This window comes from Miscanthus floridulus, chromosome 7 (genome assembly GCF_019320115.1).
Source record: "Miscanthus floridulus cultivar M001 chromosome 7, ASM1932011v1, whole genome shotgun sequence".
NCBI lineage: Eukaryota > Viridiplantae > Streptophyta > Magnoliopsida > Poales > Poaceae > Miscanthus > Miscanthus floridulus.
Window position 1 is genome coordinate 102859441 of NC_089586.1, and position 21665 is coordinate 102881105.

The 21665-nt window shown below is 41.9% G+C and overlaps 1 protein-coding gene across 1 annotated transcript; it reads left to right on the top strand.

The window, feature by feature from the left end:
* Positions 1 to 11672: 11672 nt before the first annotated feature.
* On the top strand, positions 11673 to 15177 carry LOC136464048 (uncharacterized). Its single transcript, XM_066463014.1, has 5 exons — positions 11673 to 12037; positions 13189 to 13266; positions 13345 to 13429; positions 14223 to 14311; positions 14771 to 15177. Exons 1-5 carry the CDS (start codon positions 11732 to 11734, stop codon positions 14906 to 14908), a joined length of 696 nt encoding a protein of 231 aa, XP_066319111.1. The 5' UTR covers positions 11673 to 11731; the 3' UTR covers positions 14909 to 15177.
* Positions 15178 to 21665: the final 6488 nt, after the last annotated feature.

Consider the following 21665-nt stretch of genomic DNA (forward strand, 5'->3'; position numbering starts at 1 on the left):
TGTTTTTATGTGCGTCTCCAAGATAAATCCGTTGCGTTAACACGGACATTATACTAGTGTACTTAAGTCGTCGAACCCCTCCGAGTTTGACCGTTTTTATTATAGAGATGATGCATGGGACATTGCCCATACGTATTTGCCGGCCGAAAGGTTCGACTACTACTGTATGGCGCCATGTAGCGCAATTCTCCGTCGATTGACATGCCAGTAATTTGACGAACGAACAAATTAACGTTAAAATGTGCACCTATACACAGAGAATGCCGGGCTGATTGAGGAACTTGCTAGAAGCGTTCACGTGTGTTGGCATGGCATGACGACGATCATGCATATCATGTGACAAGCCCGACGTGACACAGCCCATCATGCGCACCACACCACACCAACCTCTAGGCTCTAGCTCGTCCTGGCAGCGGGACCAGGGGGCGGCGGCGTACAGCGCACTGGCGCGCGCGCGCAGCCGCAGTAGGATGTTGCCATGTGCCCATGTGGGAGCTCACCACCCCCACACAGCTCAGACAACAAACACGAGCCCCGACCTATCCGAGAGCGCGCCGGCACGCAGCCGGTGTGCCAGCAGGTCCCTGCAAGGCAGACCTCGATGCTTGAATCCTACCCTGCACTGCATCTGCAGCCTGCAGGCTCCACTCCAGCTAGCCCAGACTTCGCTGGTCACGTCGCTAGTTTGGTTCCCGTGACCGTGTGCGGGTCCGTGTGGTTTTCATGTACTCTCTCCGTGCAAGACAAGGGCTGCTATGATATACGGAGTATATGCTGATTAAACTTTTTTTTTGTAAGTTTGATTAGATTTGTAAAAAAATATTATCAACATTTGTATTTTTAAATAAATTTATTATAAAAATAGATTCAATAATCTATCTATTTAATGATACTAATTATATACTATAACTATTAATATTTTCTTATATATATTTGGTCAAGTAAAAAGTATTTGACTCATCGGAAAGTGAGAACGACGCTTATTTAGGGACAGAGAGAGTACTCCCCCTGTCCCTAAATAACTGATGTCTTTTGTTTCCGTGCCGTAAGTTTGACTAGATTTATAGAAAATACATGTAATATTTGTATCTCCAAATAAATTTATTATGAAAATAGATTCCGCGATCTATCTAATGATATTAATTTTATACCACAAATATTATTATTATTTTCATATATATTTAGTCAAAGTTGTTTCTCGGAAAGTGAAAATGACAGTTATTTAGGGACGAAGGGAGTATATCATATTACTAAGGAAAAAGTCTACTTAACCCCCCACCTTTCATACATGGTCTACTTCACCCCCAACTATGAAACCGTCTGTTTTACTCCCTGAATTTTCCGAAACCGTCTATTTTACCCCCCCCCCCCCGGCGGTTTTTGACAGCGGTTTGCTACAGTAACAGCGGGTTTGCCAAAACCGCCGCTGAAAACCGCCTAGGGGGTAAAATAGACGGTTTTAGAAAGTTCAGGGGGTAAAACAGACGATTTCATAATTGGGGGGTGAAGTAGACCAAGTATGAAAGGTAGGGGTTAAGTAGACTTTTTCCTATTACTAACATCACAAGTAGGGGCGGAGCTTAGTTAGCCCCACCCAGCCCCCTCCCCATTTGTTCAGTCAAGCTCTGCCGTTGATCACAAGGGTTGGTTTAGTTTTTTTTTCCGTCTAGTAACATAATAACCATGAACATACAAAACCAACAATGCATAGGCGAGTTGGGCCTCGTTAAGACCTTCATAACACGCTAGATAAGTTTAGGACCTGGAAATGGTATTTTTAGAGTTTTGGATCTATATGACACCTCAAGACAAGTCAAGAGACCCAAAAATACATTTTTGAGATGAAAATATATAGAGAGAATTAGAAATATTTGTGATATCAAATAGGTATACTATAAAAATATAATTAATAAAAAATCTAATGATACTTATTTGGTGTCATAATATTATTATTTTATTATATAAATTTGATCAAATTTGAGATGCTTTGTATTTTTAAGAAAATTGAAATGACTTACAATTTGGGATGTAGGGAACAAAAAAGAACATACTTTTTTTATTAAAAAAAGAGTCTGTCTAGCCAACAACCATGTGTTTCAACAAAAGGTAGCACATGGTTATTTGCTAGCTACAAAACACTATATTTGTAACAGAGGAAAAACCATGTGTTTTAGCATAAGCTAGCACATGGTTGTTGGTTGCTTGCATAACACATGATTTCCAAGAGAGAAGAAACCATGTGTTTTAGCACAAGGTAGCACACGTTTTTAAAGAAGGCTCACTTAGAGGAAATCTGTTATAATTTCTGTGCAACCAAAGTTGGCCCATTAACTAAAATGACAAAATGACCCATTTAACAGCAGCAGCCCATACCAGCAGGTTAGTAGTAAAAAACATGTACCGGTCAATACATAGAAGCAACATCTAAAGCATATTAAGGATGAAATGAACATATAAAGAAGTTAAATTTCAAGTTTAGCTCGACATACTTGACCAATGAACCAATTAAGCAAAGCCATCATTCAATTAATTAGTAAATTTAGATTTTCCTATTCTAGATTCCCATAATGTGTGAACTAGTTTGATAGATCAGATAGCATCACACCAGTTTTCTCAAAGATTGTGTTGCATAGAGAATGTACCTTCTACTTGAGACAACAGCAAAGGACTACTTCTTCTGTTGTTGGACGGTCCTTTGGATCAAACGCTAATAGCTTTTCTAATAGTTTAAAGTCCCAAAGGATCTGCACTGGGAAACTTGTGAGAAAATGGAACATGGTCTTTTTTCTCATGCTGCTCAAGTACCTTCTTGCTTTCTCATTCCGAACCTAGAAATGAATAAAAAACAAGTTCAACTTTGGAGTCACTGAGCCATGAGACGAAATAAAAATAGAGTTTCCTTGGTTATAGCACTATACCCGAGAAATTTTATCCATTGACGGTGTGCCTAGAAGATCAGTCAATCAAATCTAGCTGATGAACAACATTTTTACTAGGAAATAAAGGCTTCCCAGTCAACACCTCAGCAAATATGCATCCAATGCTCCAAATGTCAATAGCCGGTGTATACTGCATTATTTGGGGATAACAACAATTAAAAGAACATTCAGATTATAGACAGTTTGGCAATAATTTATATAAAAAGCAAACATTCTTAATAGTAAAAAATGCTCATTTGATCATTGTAAAGCTGGAATTTAGTAGGTTATTGGTTCCTACTTTCTATTTGTGCATAATAGGGACAAAAAAGGTAAATATCAATCAGATTGATCCATGCATATAGAACCAAATTGCAGAAATTGCAACCTATTGTTCAAGCAAGCACAAATTGCAGAAGAAAATGCATCAATTAGTAGTTTCTAGAGCTGTAATTCAGTTCTACAAGCAACACTCTTTCGACACAGTATAATTGTAACATGAAATGTGCTTAGAAGCTATTAATTTGCCATAATAAAACAAGAGCATTTGTTTGTCATAATTTTAACATTCACCCTGTGTACCTAAAGAACAGAAATTATGCCACACGTAATGATTCATGAAGATATTTCTGACAGTTTAAAAAAGGATATGAGAGCGTAAAAGGGAACAATCCAACAGCTATGAACTTTTCACCTCATATATGCACTTGACAAATGCCACTGCCATTGTCAATTTGTTATTATGTTAACCGCACTATGCCTATGGCTATGAGACTATGGTAGAATGCGCCTATTAGTCAGCACTTGGTAGATATGACAAAAAGGCACAAAATGGAACAAACCCAAAGGAGAGTTCTGCATAAACCCCCCATGTGGTCACTTGGATTTTGAAAGGGTTCAACAGTAAAATGCAGAAAATTTCCTTTTTCTAACAATCTTTCTAGAACAGAATACAATGCAGAGAAACCAGGAAAGAGAGGGGGGCTGACATATATGTCACAAATGAATTAACTTATCAACTGCAATCTGCAATAGTATAACCATCAGGCCTTATCAGAATTCACTATTTCCTTAGCACAATAAAGAAAATCAACCAAATCAATCTCAAGGTATCTAGACTTATAGACTAGCAATATGAATTCTAGACAGCCTGAGACCCTCATTTTCACTTGGCACTCAATCATCATAGGAGGAACACATAACCCAACCATTCTCCTAGTACAATCAAGTGGGCATCAACAGACCACGTCACCCAAGCATCCACACGCACCACAAACCACAACTCCCGATTCCAAAACAACGACAGAGACAAAAACTTGCCTTGGGCAAGCACAAACCACAATAAACAAAAGGAAAAGGTGAGTTAGCACAAATCACAAGAGACAATTTTTTTCTATGGAAGGACAGAGACAAATATCTAAGATGTGTTGCCACAAATCACAAAAAACTATGAAAGGACAAGGACAAAAAGTGGTGTGCCGGCACAAATAACAATTAACAGAATTATAATCTAGAAGCAATATGATATTACAGAAAATATCATAGGCACAAATTAAACCCTTGATCGAAGACGAGCTCTTTCCAGAGGAGGGGAGAGATGTTATGGTTGGTAATAACTATAGACGCTGTCGTAGGGGCTAATTAGGTGGGAAAGGATCAAGGGATCAAATCAGGAAGGCTTAAATTAGGGAGAGGAAAGAGTTTAATTAGGAGAGAATAAAGTTGTAATCTCCTTTATATGCAGTGGTTTTCTGAACATATGTTTTTTCTGCTTAATGAAATGTAAAAAGGAAAACAAAATAGTGAGAAAGTTACATATAAAGATTGGATATTGCACATGTTAAACACCATAATTGCAGTAATTTAAGTGCGCAATTTACTACTTATAAATGTGCAATCAAGAAATGGATATTGCACACATATTTATTGTAGAATATATGCAACACACAGTTAAAAGATGTGAGTTCCTACTATTCTACTACAACAGCAACAAGACAGCCAAGCAATACAAAACCAATGATCAGGAATAATTTTGAAATAAACTATGCATGTACATGAAACACCAGTGATTTATTTAGATAGATCAGGAAATAGGTTCAGTAGAGGACCTGCACAAGGATAAATCATGGCTAGACTACCACCCAAAAAGCAAGAAATCTGACTATTGAAAAGCACAAGCATTTGAGGTGTCGAGGTGTTGGCATGGAGGATGCATAATACTCAATGTAATAGTGCTGGTTTGATTTCCTCGGCTAGAGGTGTCAGCTTCAACTATGTTGTTTGGTTACTACTTACTATTAAAACTTAGGCGTCACAAGTTCCTTTTAGACAATTAATCTTTTTTCCTTGGTATATATACTGAGCAGTAAATCATTCTGTTGTGTAATTCTGACGCTGTTCAGGTAACAAGAGAATTCTGTGACTGTCAAGCAGCAAAGATATCAGTCGAATATGGTTGACGATGATGTAAAATCTATCTAATGCACAACTGGACCAGAGGCCTTCGAAGGAGGGAAACACACCAGATCAATTGGGCAAGGGATGGGATGGAGTAACCACCTTGGTGCCAATCGTATTGCTACTGCTGTTGCTTAGAGGTGTGGTTTCTAGTCCCGTTCCAGCTCTGGTTGTGTGATGGTGTTACCCTTTCCAAAAACGTCTAAACTATGGAGATGTAACAATCACTTCAGATGCACCGTAGTGCAGAGACCGAAGCAAGAGACTCCAGTGCAATAGCAGCGACTCGGCTGCTCACCGAAATACTGGACAAATCTGTTCTCACAGGCTCACAGCTATACGGACGTTAGTCCACTCTCAGCTAGCAAGCTGCAGTTAAGTGACCCGGGTAAACCAGGACAGGGGACACAGCAAAACCAGAGGAACAGAAGCGAAGCGATAAACTGCTATCGTGTGTACTTTCACCAAAGCTTGCCTCGTATATTTTTGCAAACTTCTGTCAGATTACAACAAAACAAGGTTCATCCTTCACTTCCACCAGAATCAATATATCTCTCTGGGCGCATAGCATACTTGTAGCATTTAGCTCCCATAAACCAATTGACTAGGGGACTCTCCGTCGCAAATCAGCTATCTCAGACCACAAAAACCAACACTAGTGGGTTCTGCTCACCAGCCTCCTCCAAGGTACAAAAGCCCTACTAGTGCTGTGGACTATGGTGTTTGTGCAGGGACAGAGGTGGCTAGGAATGAGTGGGGAGTAGCAGCAGCGTACATACTCCTACAGTTCAGCTCGTCTTTAATATAACCTCGCACATAGCCCAACACAAGCGCAGATGAGAACACTGTACAGAAATATCATGCACAAAAACATAAAAACTTCTACAAAACAAACAAGGACGAGCTTAGCTTCTGGGGTCTTTATTTGCATAAATTACAATAAAACAGAATCACAAAAATGCGGTGTGTTCTAGCACAAATATCTGAAATGTGTCGGCACAAATCACAAGTAACAATTTTTTCTAGAGGAAGACAAGGACAAAAATGTGGTGTGCACTAGCACAAATCACAATAAACAAAGAACAAGGTATGTTAACACAAATCATAAGAAATAATTTTTTCTATAAAAAGACAAGGACAAAAATTTAGTGTGTGTTGGCACAAATCACAAAAAAAAATTTCTATGGAAGGACAAGGACAAAAATGTGGCGTGTGCTGACACAAATCACAAAAACAAAGGACAAGATGTGGAAATGAATATTGTAGCTCAAAGTTTGAAAAAAGGAGTGGTACAAATCACAACTTCCCATGTAAATAAAACTGGAAAACAAACATATCTAGTTTTGACCCGTTGTAACCAGTATTGCCTCGGTTCTTGGAAAACAAAAAACAAACAGAAAAAATACACCAAGAAAAAAGCAAAGGGCTTGTAGATGATAAGAACAAACCGATATTGAGTGAAAGTCTAGTCTGTGTGGCTCTGGCTCTAAAACTAGAATGAAACCCTGTACAATCCACTACACCACCACCCAGGTGAACAAAGTTGGAAGGATTGTTGTGGAAGAATAATCCACTTACTAATAGGCAACCCCTGCAAGCAAAATGCGACACACTTAAAAACAAAGAGAATGGCTACGCTCCAACCACTGCCAACAATATACAGAAATATATTTGTATAATATGCCTTCTGAATAACATGAAACAATTACATACTGCTTGGCTAAGTGATTTGTTAGAATAATGTCGATCATTCCAATTGCATCCTCAGTGTGCTCTAATAATTCCTGACCTAGGCTGCCATTTGCAGGAGTCCTAAGAGCAAGAGAAGCAAGTTAACACTTAGGAATAATTATCAACAGCACCTAAAAACAACCTACAGGGAATCACCTAATGTTTTTCAGACTAAATCGAGAAATAAATAATATAACGAGCTCATACAACCAAATTGCATATACTCAGAACTACAATTGCAGTGTTGTATACCTGCAATTTACATTATTCCTATTTGTAATTAATTATCTGAATGTTTTTACAATAGCCAACACAAATTGCATATGCTAAAAAAGCAGCCTCAGCCACAACATGTGGAACCTACAAACACCATAAGCGGTGCAGGCTCCAACTTCAAGTCAAAAAACAAGCACAGTCGCATCCCAATATCAAACTAAAACATGAACAAGCACTGCACGTAAAACCAGATCTATAGATCCAAAAGAAACACCATTGATGACCTTAAAAAATATTGCACACAGAAACTGTAACCCATTGGGACATGAACGGCATGGAGGGCTACAAGAGCCGGGGCAAGTACTGCTGCAATGAGCTTCGAGTAGCCCATTGTTAAAGTATATTGCTTTGCAATGGTTGGTTGGATTGGAGATGTGGAGCTGCAAATTAAAAGAGCAGTGTATTACTGTATTTATATATCTATACGGACTGGTGAACATCAATCGAGATTATCAAATTAGTGTATATTTAAATTTTTTTCAAAGACAAATAAGTGGCGCTGAACATTGAAACAATTGACTTCTAAGTCTGAACGTAGCAGATCAGATCAGAGATGTCAGCATCCGAATTTAAGGAAGCTCAAAATATAACTGAAACAGAATGTAGCTGACCCTTACTTCATTTGCCATACATGTGTAGTCAATGGATACGGAAGAAGTAGCCATGCTAGCAGAAAAGATGGACGAAGAAAACAGATTACTAAAGATTATAACAGTGACACGAGAAAAAGAATGTTGGACTGTTTCAAATGGATTATATAGGAGTATGTCTAAGAGTTGAGCCTACAGTCTGCTATTAGATAGAAGTTTTGGTTCAGGCTACTAACTTTGACCGAGAATGAGAAATACAATACACTGAAAAGGACATGACAATATCAATTAGCAGAAGAAACAATGCTTTAATTTTCTATAAATTAGGTTAGAGCCAAATATTTATTTGGTAAAACTACACATCAAATGCTAGAAAATATTGCTTCACCTCTACCTAACAACATCAGCAAAGGGTTGTATGACGCCGATAAAATCAAAGCGATCATCTTAGATGCCGATTGTGACAATGTAGGGAACAAACATTATGTAAATTTTAGTTGACATAATAGACTATAGAAACCACAGCATCATATCAACTTGTGAGGCGTTGGTGTTGCAGAAATAGAATCCACTACATCAAATGATTAACTTGTCTTGATTAATTGTTCCAGGTATTGAGCGTATGCGTTTTTAGTTTCTTATCAAATCAAAAGACTTAAATTTACTTTTTGCACATGTAGGACGGAAGGATAGATTATTCAGAGTTTATGGCAATGATGAGGAAAGGGACAACTGGTGCAGAGCCAACGACCAACAAGAAGAGCTGAGACGGTAGTCCTATGGTGAAGCAGCAAGTGTGTAATGTGTATAGCAGCTAAAACAAGCAAATTTGTATATCTATACAGAAATGCAATGGAGTTACTTTTGTGAACTAGTTCATGGATGATTGTGTACTTTTGTGCTATTGATTGAAGGCGATTTGAAGGCCATGCATACTTAAGAATAGAGAAAGATAGATGTACTACTTCTAGAGACAGAACAATAGGATGGGGATTCAGCAAGTGCATATTCTAGAAAACTACTAATTATTCTCGTTGCGCTTGCACAAAAACAGATGTCACATTTGAGGAAACAACATGCAACAAGATCTAATAATAAGGTAAGCCATATGACAGAACACACAATGATGCCAATTTATTATCAATGAAATTGAGAAAATTAGAATGGTCCTAACAGATCTGAAATCATCACAAGATATAATGGGAGAAACTTTCTCTATATAAAGAAGTGGCTATTGCAGTGAGCACTACCACAGATTGTGCAAGGAACATCTTGATACTTGAGACAACAAAAAGAATGGTCTATATGGTGAGGGAAGAGGTACGTTCTGAGTTTAGTTATTTCATAAGAACATGTTTCTTGCATGTGGCAAAATGAATAAAAATATGGAACAGAGGGAAGCTTGTTCTTACCTAGGAGAGTTCAGTTACTAGTTTCTAGATAACCCTTTGCTTGCAGAGCTTCAAGTTCCCTTTGGCAGCGTTCTCTCTATATAGTTGAACACATATTTAAATTACTGAAATTATAACATGCATATATCAAATCAAGAAATGAGTACACAGATGAATAAAGATGCCAACAAAATGGTATTGTTCTGAATTCTGATACAAAACTGCGCAAGAACTCCAGAAGTATGATCCTGGAAATCTACGGAGCTATACTTTCACAGTAACGTGCAAACTTTAGGTAGTATCATTTTCATCCCAAGCTAGGCATTTCAGCAATCCTTTGGTGGCACACACGTCTGTGAACGGAAACGGAACACCAAGACCACAAATCTAGTTAAATCAACACAAACATTCTTGGTCTGCAATTCAGAAACGCAAGGTAATGTTAATCCCAATCGAAGGAAACTAGAACACTGGAAGCCACCGCCCCCTGGCCACATAGACATTCCTGCAAACAGCAGATGCACCACCCACGCAGACATAATCTGTGTATGTTACTTTCCTAGAGTAGTTTAACAAATTGTCCAGTATGAGCACGAACTCAGCATTTTATTGCTTACAATTATTTTTAATCTTAGTCGCCTACCAGGAAATAAGTTTATTGGACTACTGTTAGTTTGTTGCACATAATTTTTTACTCTGTACTGATGGCTTCACCTTATTATTTCACTCGGCTATCTATTTGGTGGCTGCAATGTGAAGGCAGAGTGCAACAGATAGTAGGAAATGCAGTAGTTGCATCCAAAATCAATTAATCAAATTGGATAGCACCCCTAGAATGCCAACAGAGAGAGGAGAGTGACAGGCAAGCAATGACTTGTGTTGGAGAAAAAGACATGCCATGACAGAATGAGGTGAGTGACAGACTGACAAGTAATGGGTGAATGAAGCATTGAAGCTTGTTCAGGTAACTAAATGAAGCGAAGCTCCCATGTCCTCCAACAATTCCATGGACTGACAGAATGTGGATCCCTCCCATGTCCTCCTACCTTCAGAAAATATTTTCTTGCACCAAACACTAACAGAAACAACGCCACGCTTGAGTCGTGCTTTAACCTTGCCGCTGAGACCTCCTGGTTTGCCCAATCCATGCTCACTCCCTCCAATGCACTCTTGTTCCATTTCCCAAATCAATGCATGCACTGCCACAACCTAGGCTCTAGATTTGCTCAACCTGAAATTGACTCGGAAATTGATTCTGCAGCAGAGGGCGAACTCCTCTCCTTGCTCACAGATCACATCCCAACAGCACAACAGAACAAGCTCCTCGCACCAGAGGAAGAATCAAGCACCATACCAGGAAAGGGGATCGAGCAAATCCACACCACATCATGAAAGGGGATTGGATAAATCATGCAGCTGATGACAAACACAAAAACAAAGAGGAAGAACAGGGATGAATCACGCACCAGAGGTCCCGACCACCGTTGTCCTGCATGCCGCGGAGGAGCATCTGGAGGAGCTCGTTGGCGGTGCAGACGCAGGCGTGGAGGTCCGCGAGGTCGACGCGTCCGGCGGCGAACATAACCTGCGTGGCGTTGAGGTCCGCGTGGAGCGCCGCGGAGCCGTCCCAGAGGCAGACGATGGTGGTAGCAGGCTTGTTGTAGCTGCTGTAGCGGCAGAGGAGGGAGGGCCCGGCGCCGGAGCAGATGGCGGCGACGGAGACGGCATTGGTGAGTAGCTCACTGGATCCCGTCTCCACCATCGACGAATCCCACGAGGAGGGCCGGCGCACCAGCCACCTGATCTCGCCCCGGGAAGGGAAGGGAGCGGTGCGGCAAGGGAGAGGCACGGTCACACGGGGAGGGGCAACGGGAGCAGCCGGCGACCATCCGACGGGGAGATGGAGGCGACCATCCGCCGCGCAGGTTCCCCACTCGAGAAATGAATACAAAACGGCGCGACTCCTGAGATTTAAAAAAATAAAAAAAAAAGATAAAAAGGCCGCCGCAGCCCATAGCTCAGCCCGTGTGCGGAGGAGGCGCTAGCACGAATCGCAACGCGTGATGGACGGACACAAAATCCATGTGTTTTTTTGTGATAAAACACATGCGTGTTGTATAGCATTCTTGTAAAAAAAAGGACATACTGGTATTGATTAAAACCAGCTACTGATGAATTCTCAATCCATGGACCAACCAGTCTTTTATCAGGCCCTTTTTACAAAATGGCTTCAATTGGGCCCGTTAGAAGGCAGGTCGGCCTGCATCCGGTTTCTACATACCGCAGCAGGACGAGTGGACTCCCCTCAAAAAAAAAAAAAAGCAGGACGAGTGGACGACTCCCTCCGACGACGCCAGGTCCGGCAACCATGGGCGCCGCGGCGGCCGACCTCGAGGTGCGTCAGCTCCGCATCCTCGGCCGTATTGCTGACCTCGAGCTCGCCGCGCAGCAGCACCGCCTCGGGGCGCTCTCCATCTCCGCCGCGCCCTCGGAGAACGGTGAGGCCGACGCCAGGGCCACCGAGGCGAGGCTCTCGGCACTCCTGGCCGCGCGCGGCGTGCGTGACTTCGCCTTCCGTCGCGTTCCCGCCGACTACTACGACCGCTCCCTCGAGGAGCGCCGCGGCCTGCTCCGAGCCGACTCAGTCGCCCAGCTCTGCAAGAGCATCGTCATGGTATGGTTCGCCCCCTTTCCATTTCCTTGTGGCTGTTTCGTCGAGCACTGGGCCTGCCTAACTGCTAGGTTGAATACAATTACGTTAATGTAGTATTTTTATAGCCATTTTTGTGCGCATAGGATAGCTTGAATAGGATAATTTACTGATGATTGTTGCTATTGATTATTGAACAATGAATCGCGTACTCTCTGAAGGTTGCAAATAGTTGTGTTGAATTTGTTTGTATAAATAGTACCATGGGCGCAATTGCTATAGTTAGTTGGTGGCTGAGTAAAGATCATGAGTTATGCTAGTTGTTGTCATGGCATTATAACTTGGCAAGTAATTTGATTTAGCAGTACTGTGGTATCCTGTTGAAGATTCAAAATAAGTACATAGCTGCTGTTTCTCATGATTTCATTGCATGTAGGCTGATGCATAGTAGAGTTTGTTGTTTTATATGCTACTATGTTATGAGCTATGACAAGTTGCAACAAAAACTGTTATGGCATTTCTAGCTTATATCAGAGATAATCAGCGCTAAGTTTATCAGAAGCAGTTTTTTTTTTCTCCAAAATAACTAGCATTGTCTATAACATGCTTATATTACCTGAGTCTGTTTCCCTTGATTTTTGGTGCAAGTAGCTGTTTGCTAATTTGTTGATCAGATTTGATTGCTATATGGCATGGATAAGAGATAGAGGCCATTATCTGCAAACGCCTCAAAGTTTGTGCTGAAAAACTTCCTACTTTGAATATTAAGGACAGACCAACATGCTTGTGTGCTTCATGAGATTCTTTTAGAATTTTCGCCTACTTAAAGTATTTGCGGAACCAGAACTTTTTTTAATTGCATTGGGCTTATTTAAATTCTACAGTTCTTTGAGAATCAGAGATGCAATCTGAGAAGCAGTGGGGCATCACTGCTTATCAGCTTTAATGGAGTGGTTGAACACAAAACGAGTACTGTTTTATCTTGGGAAGGACATGCATTGATTTACTTAGCATTGAAGCATAGAACTACAGTTTTATGATCCGGCCTCAAAATCTTTTTTCTCGAACAACACAGGAGAGCTGCACGCCATTTCATTAAGAAGATTCTGCCTCAAAATCTGTTAATAATCTATCTTTAACATTAGTTGTGATGAATTCTGTCCATCTTTTATTAGGTGAACACCCAAGCTGCTGCAGATGTTGTTGATTGCAGTAATCCAAAGAATTCAAAATACTATGTCGTTGTTGTTCAGGTAAGCTTTAAGATATGAATGTACCATTTAAAATTTATATACCTCGTATTTTTACTGACGTAATGTATATTCCTGTAGTATAATGCACGGCTTAACGCTGAAAACATCAAGAACTTCCTGTATGAACTAAATGAGAAGCAAATACCCAAAAAGAGATTTAACAGTAAGATTCTTTTACAATGTATTTGAAGTTCCTTTTTTTTGGTGTGTGTGTGTATGTGTGTGTGTGGTGGGGGGGGGGGGGGGGGGGGGGGGGGTAAGCTGATATGTGTACAATGATCCTCGGCTTTTTATCAGTGCACTCAGGTGGTGTATCTCTTTTTTATGGCTGACTGCTGCTAGGGCAAGCACTTTTTCTATGTGGATGATGGTCTCTAAGTAGAACTCTTTGGTTCATATATGAGGAATTCTTATAAACAGAAATTGTCATCATAAAAAAATAATGAATGCACTAAAATCATGTACAAATTGCAACGAGCTGATTACCGTGATATTCTTGATGGATTTTAGAGTCTTAACATTGACGATGAAAAGATGTTGAATTTGCTACTAACACATTTCAGTAAAGTTTTAGCTTTTACAACTTCCACAATAGGCGTTGTGTGTCTCTATTCCTGGCCAAATTGCAGGCTATTTCTTATGCCCTTTACTTTATTGCTGTTGGTACTATGAGGAACTGACCTAAACCTGCCGCCGGGGAACAAGTAACTGGTTCACTACTGATTTCTGAAACATTGGTGCATGGCATATTTTGTAATAGGCACTGAAAGAAAATTCCTTGGCGCTAACTTTTTCTTCATTATGCCGTTGTAATTCTGCTTCTTTTTCTATTTAAACATTTTCAGTGCTACTAATGAGCAGTGGCTCTAACCATAGTTTAGGCAATTTGAATGGCTGCAGGCCTACTATTGCTGTCATCTGAAACCAGCCTTGCTGTTTACTTTTGTTTGATGCAGTGAGGTTGGCACCAGAAGAGGAGTCACACAAACTTACTGGGTTTGTGCATAACGCTGTCACTTGCATTGGGATGGAAACAAACATACCGGTAATGTAAATTTATATTTACATTGCAGCTATTGAAGCATGTACATTGCAAAGATACATCTATTAGGTTTAGATTAAAATTGATATATTTATGTGTGACAAACTGTGTATGTTGCATATCCATGCATGACATTCTGTAGTAAACATCTCTTTAGCTTTTCCAATCCTACAGCTACTATCCTATTCCAATCCAATTACATAAGGGTAAATGAATGGTAGCAGTAGCTAATAGATAGATGGTCCTACTCCAGTTACATAAGAGTAAGTGATGCATAATATCAATAACCAATAACCAATAGTTAGAAGGCTTGAACACTCAGCTGTGAGTATGGAGAAAACATCTTTTCAAACCGATGCTTTCGGATATTCTTATGTAACTTGCTTAAAATGCACGGCTTATGCCTTATGAGTGAACTCACAAAGTTAACAAGGTACCTGATGCAAAAAGTTTCCTCCACAGGTTATCATAGATGAAGCTATCACCAAATTGGATGAGGATTTCTTCTGGATGGGTGGTGGAGAAGTTGACCTCAAGCTCGGGATGCGAACCTCACAATTCTTAAGTGCCTTTAGTCCATTCGTGGTGAAATGCAGCTGATGATAGTCGTACAACCCAAGAGAAGCTTCTGATTCATTTATCTCTACCCAGCCTCCATCCACCCATCACATGGAGGTACAATACAAGTAGGTTTTGCTTGGATCTGGGGTTTGGATGTCTGTCTTTTTTGGAACAGGCCATTCCTGCTCAGCATTATTTACAGCTGATTGTTGTTAAGATTGATGTGGTGGAGGGGACATTCTTGGGAAGATTGAGATATTTGCCACAACCAGGCATATAATAATACGCTTTGTAGTTTGTGCCTAAAATTAACAGTGGTTACTCGTTTGTTGTAGCAAAGAGTTACATGGTTCGGTCATGGTAATTTATCTGGAAGCTCTGCCTACACTAGTTCTCCACTGTTATTTCATCACATCATGCGTACTCTGTGCGCGACAATAGAGCAATCAAAAGGGCAACTACACTACATACGAAGGGAGATGAAATTAAAGAATTAGAGCTGTTGTGAACTTGAAATTCCCCTTCCATTGTTCTTATGAGCACGGAACAATGGAACATGATCCTCGGTCGTCGATCTTCCTATACAACAATACAAGATGTGCTGAGTTCAGGCAATTGCCGAACTGCTAACAATGCTGTATATCAACGTTGACTAGGATATCCCAGCAGTTCTTCAAAATCCCCCTGTTGTTGTGGCTTGTCTGCCTGAAGATGCACCGCTGCTGCTACCTGTTGTGAACAGCCGGTGCCGGGTGCGCATCTAGGTAGTCCATGGCTACTAGGGTTTCGGCGGTGTACGCGGCGGTCGTGTTACTTCCTACTTGCTCGCTGTTGGAACCATCAGCTCCAAGCACCGACCGCTCTCCAATGCCTGACCTCACCTACATATATAAAGATAGAAAAGACTTTCCTATTTCACTTCCTTGCAAAATGCTGTGCAATGCCAAACGCATTTACATGCGGCATACCTTGATCGCTTCGATTGCTTTTCTCAAAGAACCACGATAGGAATCACCTGCAGATCAGACAACTGTGTCTATGAATGAATGCTCAATGAATCAAAGGGTGCCTAGCTACAATAAGTTTGTGCACACGCATCGCTGATGGGCAATCTAACAATACATGATGTATGGTTCGTTTTCATGTTTCATTCGAGGTATATATATTCAAATGTCTACGGGTAACAAGCATTAAGTCAACTTCATCACAAGGGTCGAGATCCTATCAAACATGCATAGACGCCATGGATGAACGTCGTCGTATGAGAAGAGAAGAAGTATTGAAAGGTAACTGCACGACTAGGGTCACACAGTGATACATGATATTCTCTCATCGGTTGTGATGTGGGGTGTGGGTTCTAGGTTGAGCGTAATCCAGATGGATTCCCTGATCACCCTCATGCCCATGGCGCTGAAGCTGTCGCAAAGCCCTAACGACATGCCTAGCATTTCTAACTACTCCACCTGATGATGTCACTTCCTTCTTCGCCTTCGCCACAATCGCTGCTTTGTTGACCATTGATGCATCCATTTTGCTTCCAACCGGAATCTCCGATGAAGATCTCATATTCCCCTTGGCAGCACCACCATCTATCACACCCTATGGAACAGAGAGAAAATGAAAAGAAAATGATTTGAAATTAGAAGTAGAACTTGTTGGCCTAGATCGAATGATTTTAGTTAGAATGTGAATTGGCTTACCTTGGGTGGTGAGGAAATCAGCTTGCTTGAGCAGTGCTTATTACCATGGACACGGAGATCACGACGAGCTTCGCAATTGGTAACGTAGAGAGTGAGGATGAACACAACTAGGAGGTCGGTAGTGGTGATGCTGAGCTTTAGCCGCCCCTTGGGAGAGCTTACGCTAAACATGGAGTGCTGTGGTGGTTGCTAGCTTGTTGTGATCTCTTAGAAGACATGGATAGGTAAGGGACGAGAATGATGAAGCATCAGAGAGTGGCTATATGTGCTTTGTATCATCGTTCCGATGGGGGTTGAGTGGCTGACAGAAGAAGACGAGGAGAAAGCAGGCTCCATAACTAGTACATCAGTGTTTAACGATTCCATGCATTGGGTAAAATATATACAAGTACAGAATGTATTGGGAGTGGTTTTAGAATAAATAAAGGTACCGAGGTGTACGTACGTACTCCATAAGGTTCTTCTTCATGTCAAGTGGCCAAGACATGCACCTAGCCAAATCTTTAGCACTGTAGCATGCATCTGCAGCCTCTGTTCTCGCAGCCGAATTTTTTACTATTTAGCCCTTTTTTTGAAAGTTTCTCTCAAATAGACCCCTGGCGGAAAGAATTCCAGAAATGGACCCTTGGTTCGGCGCCAGAGTGACTGGCGCCGAGCTCGGCGCCACGGTAAGTGGCGCCGAGGTCCTGGGCACGGGAAAATGACCTGCCAGGGGCTCGGCGCCAGAGTGACTGGCGCCGAGAGACCTGCATTGCACTTCTTCCCCGAGCTGACTTTTGGCTAAGTCCCTAAATTTACCATAAGATGGGCAACTTAGAATTTGGCTAAGTCTTTAAATTTACCATGAGATGGACATGCTGAAATTTGTGGGACAGACATATGCAAAAATGGCTAAGTCTGAATTTTTGCTATGACTTGAGAGACTAGAATTTTACCATGACTTGGACATTGACAAATTTAAAATTTTACCATGATTTGGATATTGAGAAATGTGGCTAACTCTAGAGTTTTACACTGACATGATATTTGAGCACTTAAAACAACATAGAAATACTTAGGATAAAAATGATCTAGGGTTCATGTTGATGAACGAGCCTAAAAATGTTTCTAAGTATTGGATCAATAGTTAACACCCTTTTTCATGATGCAGTTTTGACCACAGTAAAACTATAGATTCTTTTCTAGATATAAAGTTTGACCTTTAATAGAAGTTGTAGTTTGAGTTGAGTACAACAAACTTTGTTTTTGGACCTAAACCTAAATCAGTTTGCGATATTTTATCTTCCAAATTTGTATAGCAACTCAATTTAATACCTTACTACGAGTTCCTCAGGTCGTGGTCCCACCACCACGTGTCAGGAGTTGTTGCGCTCTGTTGAGCGATATGGTTGAGTAGGAATGATATGGTGTTTAACAAGGTTAAAGCTAATACTTCCATGACAACAAAACAAGTCTCGTCAAGTTTGGACTTAGCCACGGTAAAAAATCAGACCATCTCATAGTAAATATACATATGTCCATCTCATGGTAATTCTAGTCTCTAAGTCATAGCCCACGGTAAAAATCCAATTTGACAATGTCCAAGACAAATTTCAGCATGTCCATCTCATGGTAAATTTAGGGACTTAGCCAAAATTTCAGCATGCCGGTGATTGTGAGGTAGGGTGAAGTGGCGAGAAAAAAACCCGAGACGGAGGAGAAATAAGAGGAAGAACGCTCGGAGAAGAAGTGCAGGCTGGGTTAAATACAGGTGTCTCGGCGCCAGAGTGACTGGCGCCGAGCCCCTGGCAGGCCATTTTCCCGTGCCCAGGACCTTGGCGCCAGTGACCGTGGCGCCGAGCCAAGGGTCCATTTCTGGAATTCTTTCCGCCAGGGGTCTATTTGAGAGAAACTTTCGAAAAAAGGGCTAAATAGTAAAAAATTCGGTTCTCGCAGCTGGTTGGAATTATCTATACCTTAGTCGACCTTTACTTTGTGTTTCAAGTTTCAACGAACAGAGGTTTGTGATTAACCAGGGAAGTTGTGATTAGTGCATGGAAAGTAAGGTCCACACCATCCTTCCTAGCAACAAATTCAAGCCAGATATCTGGTCCCAAAAAAAAAACAAATTAAAGCAAGTGTATTTGATTTCACAGCACTGTATATCTGTCGTACGAACACTAGCTATAGGGCACGAGAAGCAGGGCAGAGCCATGTACTCAACCGCACATGGATGTCTCGATCCGTCGTCCCCGTTCTTGAGGCACGAGGTTCGGGGGCTGCGCATAGATTTTGTGGGCGGCTCAGCTCGACCTCGATCATCTGACCATGCGCGTCGTTGCCATTATGACATGCAGTGCGATCCAGTGCTTCGGCAAGCTTTGGAGCCGGTCCGTATCATCGAGCTGATTAACCAATCACGGTTTTATCGCCCCGGTGTGACCAAGTTGGCATTCTTAAGCTGGACTCTACTAGGATCAGTAAACCATTTTATTTTCTAGTATCATTACTCGTTTCTTCCGTTGCATAGCACCATCTGATCGATCCGTCGACATGCATGGACATGATGAACTTGGCACTTAAATAAGGCACACTATTGTTTGTTTTCCCTTGCATGCAAAGTTTATGCGTATCATTAGACTAGAGAGAAGTATTAGCCTGAACTCTGAAGCCTGAAAGCAAACGAAAGGGTGCAGGCAGCGGGAGTTAGCCTTGCACTCGCCATCGGTCCGGCCGGTTAGCTTGGCGAGGAAAAAATGGCACTGCCTGCGCAGTGGCGTGGCGTTGGAGAAAGTGCCGGGCAAACGAAAAAAAATGATCAAATGATGGACGGGCAGGGGCTGTCTAGATCGAGCGCGCCCGCATGCACCGCCGTCTCGGCCGCGCGCCCGCACCCGCTCGCCAGCCGTGCACATCATCCGTTCCCACGCACCAGCGCTGGCCGCTCGCCCGCTCCCTGTTGTCGTCTGGTACTCTGGTGCACGTACCACGATGGCTGCATCTGCATGGCTGTGTTAACAGCACTACAGCAGGGTAGGGTAGAGGAACCAATTATGTATTTATGTTGGTGCCGCTAAAATTTATGTTGGCTGTAGTTTGTTTGTGTATATACCATTTTAAACTCCCTTTGTGTGCCAAACATCAACGTTATATCTCCTCATTGCCACTTCCGTTAGGTTCCGTTAAAGTGTTGACAAAAGTTGGTGTGGCACTTTTGCGAACAGTAATGAGAACACATTTCGCTCATCGGCGGTGCTAGTGCCCGGATGTCCAGACGGACGCCCACGCACTACACTCCGTTTCACGCGCTCCACGCGGGGCCCATGCCGCTCGAGCCACAAGAGGGGAAGGGGGAGGCGCCTCCGATTCGGAAAGATCCGGCCACAGCGTCATATGGATGTCCTACCGGCGTCGGGAGGAGGACACATCGAGACGATGCAGCAGAAGACGAGGAAGAGAGATGCAACACTCGATCTGCTTTTGAAACATCAAAATACAATAGTTGCAACATACGTCTGAAGACAGATAAAACACTTGAAACATGTTTCAGAAACACTTGAAAAAAACACATGAAAACACTTGAAAACCATTGCAACCATACGCAACATCCAGATGAAATACATGCAACGTATGTGCGAAACATATGCGACATCCAGATAAACACACTTGCAACATACGTTCAGAAAACACAGATGAACCATTGGTAATAGACCTTTGCAACAGACATGTACAACCATTGCAACATATGCAACATCCATCTGAAACACTTACAACATACCTCTAAAACATATGAAACACTCGAAACATATGCTTGCAGCATGTGCTTTTAGCAAAACATGGCAGCCAGGCGGGTGGAGCACGGCACAGCGGGATCCTAGTTATGCGGTCGTGGAGGAGGAGGATGGCAGCGGGCGGGCGGCTATGCGGCCCCGGTGATAGGGCGCACGTGACGCCCGCGGTGGAGGCGACAGTAGCAGTCGGGTGGTGTGACCATGTGTGGTGAGCACGCCGTGGCGGTGCGGTCGTGGGGGAGCACGCCACAGAAGTGGAGAGGCAGACTGGCGGGAGACGTGGTAGAGAGGGAGTCGTGTGGGAGCTTCGGTGGAGCCGGTCGCGGAGCGAATGTGTGATTTTTTTAATCTGCGGTGACTGGAGGGGAGCGGATGGAGTGGATAGGAACGACAGCTTCTAGACGTCGGGTCCACTAATAGAGGCATCCGACGCGGACGGATGTCTGACTCCCAACATTAACGTTCGCTCATTCCATGAACCCACCGGACCACATCTTATCATCCATAACTTCTATTGTTATGCTCCTAGTTGTTCAGCCTGATGATGGCTATGATTTTTCTCGCTGCGCTGTAGCCGATTGTTACAATTAGCTTTTTGCAACCACAACGGTCATTGCCATGAACCATGGCCATTGGAACTGACATATTGTAACACGCCAGAGTCTCCAGAGTTCAAACGGCATCAACTCTACACGCCGAGTGAGTCATACACTACCACTAATAAACTTTAGTCATTGTTTCATGTACAAGAGTTAACATGGGATTGGTGGTATAGACTCTAGAACCCCTGTACGTTGGTCTATCTCACCTTTAACAACCACAGTGGTGCTAAACCCCACAATCCCATATCAACATACAACATAGTAACATACACTATGGGCAAATTCAAATTGGGTCAAATGTCTCACGCATTCTATTTTGTTGTCTCCCCTTCATCGACGTCACTGATGATGCAAAACTTTCTCACCATAGAACACGAGGAAAGAGCAACTTTATGACCTTAAATTTATGGCAAGAGACATGTTGAGATGGCAATAAGATAGAAGTGGAATGCGGATCCGAAGTGCTTTGATGATTTTTCATATGTGTGCCAAGACAAAGTGTTCAGCTTGGATAGTTCTTTTACATGCATGTAATCCCTCTCATACATGTTCCATGCAATTTTCTTATTCTGTTTTATTACTATTGTAAAATCTAATTAATATTTATTGAATTCTACGGTACTACGCCATCCATCCAAATATGCACATATATAGTTTAAAATCTATTTTGGTAGTGGTACATAGTCTCTTTACATTATTATTTTTCTGTATTGGAATCTTTATT